At 55.6% G+C, this 2803-nt stretch overlaps 1 protein-coding gene across 1 annotated transcript; it reads left to right on the top strand.

The window, feature by feature from the left end:
* Window positions 1-771: 771 nt before the first annotated feature.
* Window positions 772-2769, top strand: LOC104271941 (17-beta-hydroxysteroid dehydrogenase type 6-like). The gene is made up of 5 exons (XM_009866783.1): window positions 772-880; window positions 1290-1480; window positions 1859-2020; window positions 2242-2382; window positions 2656-2769. Exons 1-5 carry the CDS (start codon window positions 772-774, stop codon window positions 2767-2769), a joined length of 717 nt encoding a protein of 238 aa, XP_009865085.1.
* The last annotated feature ends 34 nt before the right edge of the window (window positions 2770-2803 follow it).

Here is a 2803-nt window from a genome sequence, read left to right as displayed (position 1 = left end):
CGGCGGCCCCGCGGCAGATCATCTCCTCAAAATCCCCCCAGATGGTTTCGTGACACCTCTTTGAAGGTCCACGTTGCACAAGGCAAAGGTGGTGACAAGTCCCGAGCCACTCACCTACGTCCCTATTGACGTAAAGACACCAAGCTAGTTAAAAATTCCAGGATGAAAAGGTGATTTTCCCTCATCTGCTGCTCATCGGTGCACAAAAAGCTCCAAGGTGGGAGTCTTCAGCCTCGTGAACACTTCGTTAAGCCAGTCGTGGCTAAGCACAGGAACGAAAACACGGCTCGGGGGCCAAAGTTTGCAAAAAACCCAAATCTGCAATCCCCCCTCTTCTGCACCCCAGGAGCCTCATCAGATTAGTACCTGCAAAAAATGTGCGCAGGCAGCGAAGGCGCACTCCGACATGCCCGTACGCGTGACTATTCATGGTTCTTCAGGGCTGGGTGGTATATTTGGGGGATATATTAAGCTTAGTGTTGGCCTAACCGACCCATTTCCGATCCTGAAGGCGTTTAGATGGCCCTGATGGTCACTTCAGTGGGGTGAGAACCCGGCAGGGAACGCACATCCCAACAAGCAAACTTAAAAATAAAATAAAAAAGCCACTCCTATCACTTTAGCCCATGCAAATAAAGCATGGCAGACTCTCAAAAATATATCAATATTTAAATGAAGAAAAAGGCACTGGAAGTGCTTCCCCCTCTTAGCACAGTGTTTTGGTTACTTAAGAAGGGTTGTTCTCACAACTTGGCCAAAGCATCTGTAGAGATGGGGAACTTCAGCCTCGGAGCCTGCAAGCAGACCCTGCAGGTTATTTCCCAAATCTTTTATTACTTGTACTCACCTCGGCTCATCTGTCAGGTCCAAATCCTCATCGGTAACTGCCCGAAGCAAAAAAAAAAAAAAAATCTAAACCAAAGGAAAATTAAAAAAAAAAAAAGGATTTTTGCATGCAAACAGCTTCAGAGCAGTGAGAAGTCGTGTCGTGGAAGATGAATCTGAGCCCTAATTGTTAAAAAAAGGGCAAAGATAGCTCTAAATGAGCAGTCAGAACAGACATCCGACCAAAAAGGAGCAAGATCCAGTTTTAATTCAGCTGAGGCTGCAGAACCACGAGGTGAGGACCAGCTGCTGCTCATTTCCACGTGCTTAACCCCCGAGCTGCTAAACCCCGTCCTTTCTTTCTGGGTAATGCTGGTTTAAAGAGCCGCAGCACAATTTTAGTGAGGTTATGTGACCTGCCAGAGCTCTCCTCACCTTGTTTGTTTTTTTTTTTTTTGCCCCAGCAGACACGGTGAACTTGCCCAGCGTCCGAGGGGCCGTGCGGGCTGTGAGTTCTCACCTGAAGGACCAGGGCTTGAACCTGCTCATCAACAACGCGGGCGTCAGCTCGCACGCCACGCTCCGCTCGCTGGATTCGCGCGAGATGCTCGCTGTCTTCGCCACTAACGTGGTCGGGCCGCTCCAGGTTGCCAAGGTACGCGTGGGCCTCTTGGGTTTCTCCTGCCTGGGCAGATGTTCCCCACAGCAGAGGTGCCCTCAGCATGGTGGGTTCTCTTGAAGGAGGCAAAACCAGCACCACAGATCTCCTCTGCCCACCCAGAGGAGCAAGGGTGCAGCTCAGCCCCAGCATCTCCCAACGCTTCGCTCCTCCCCAGCTGGAGCTCCTGCCTTTCCTTGGGGAAGGGAAAAGCTGGAGCCCAGCATCTCCTTGGGGCGTCCTCCCCCTCCCCTGCCCTTCTGCCAGGGGTGTCTGTCCTGCTGCTCATCCGTGGTCTTCGACAGAGATTTCTGGGGTTGTCCTAAACCTCGGGGCTTGTCGCTTATCGGCAGAGTGTCGTTATCTTTGCACTAGGAATTTCTGCCGCTCCTGGAGAAGGCGGCGGCGAAGGCTGCGGGGAAACGGGGGCTGAGCTGCAGCAGGGCCGCCATCATCAACGTCTCCACCAAACTGGGCTCCATCGGGCTGTGCCTCGGCGTGCTGGAGGCACCCATGTACCCCTACCGTGTCAGCAAGGTGAGGAGCCAGGCGTGGGGACACCGTGGGGGCACCCACATTCCCCAGGATGCCCACAGCCCCTTCCTGGTTCTCCCAGTGAGACGGAGACCGATCCAGCAGCTCCCAGGACTGAGTTCTTCAGCTGGGTTCTGTCCCTGCTTTACCCCAGGGCCATTTGTCACTTCCACAGCCGATTTCTGGCTGGGAAATGTCCCCCCTCCTGCCCACCCGTGTCCCAGGTGGTGCTGGCACTGCGCTGCCTCTTCCAGGCTGCCCAGAACATGGTGACGAGGTGCCTGGCTGTGGAGCTCCGAGACAAGAGCGTCTTGTGCGCAGCCATCCATCCCGGCTGGGTGAAAACCGACATGGGCACGCAGAAGGTACCGGGCTCCGCAGGGGAGAGTCAGCAGGACACCCCACTGTACCCTCACTTTTGGGGAAGGCAGTTTCCACTGGGTGATGCTGCGGACTGCCAGGACCATCTCCCTGGATGAAATCAGTGAGCTGCACCGGGAATTGCCAGCCCTGGTCCCTCCTAACCCAGCAGGAAAATGCCCCCCAGGCCGTGCACCCTCCAATCTGAGAGAGCCCGGCTGCTTTCTGTGCTGGTGATGGCCCAGGACAGTGACACCACACCTCGTCCTCTTCTGCAGGCCCCCCTGACGGTGGAGCGCAGCGTGCAGGGCATCCTGACCGTGCTGGCCGGCCTCTCGCAGGACACCTCTGGAGCCTTCCTCGACTGGGAAGGGAACAGCCTGCCCTGGTGATGTATGGACGGACGGACGGCGCATCTTGCCCACG

Source organism: Apaloderma vittatum, unplaced genomic scaffold (genome assembly GCF_000703405.1).
Source record: "Apaloderma vittatum isolate BGI_N311 unplaced genomic scaffold, ASM70340v1 scaffold27193, whole genome shotgun sequence".
NCBI lineage: Eukaryota > Metazoa > Chordata > Aves > Trogoniformes > Trogonidae > Apaloderma > Apaloderma vittatum.
The sequence above is the reverse complement of the archived record's forward strand: the minus strand, read 5'-3'. Positions and strand labels throughout refer to the sequence as shown.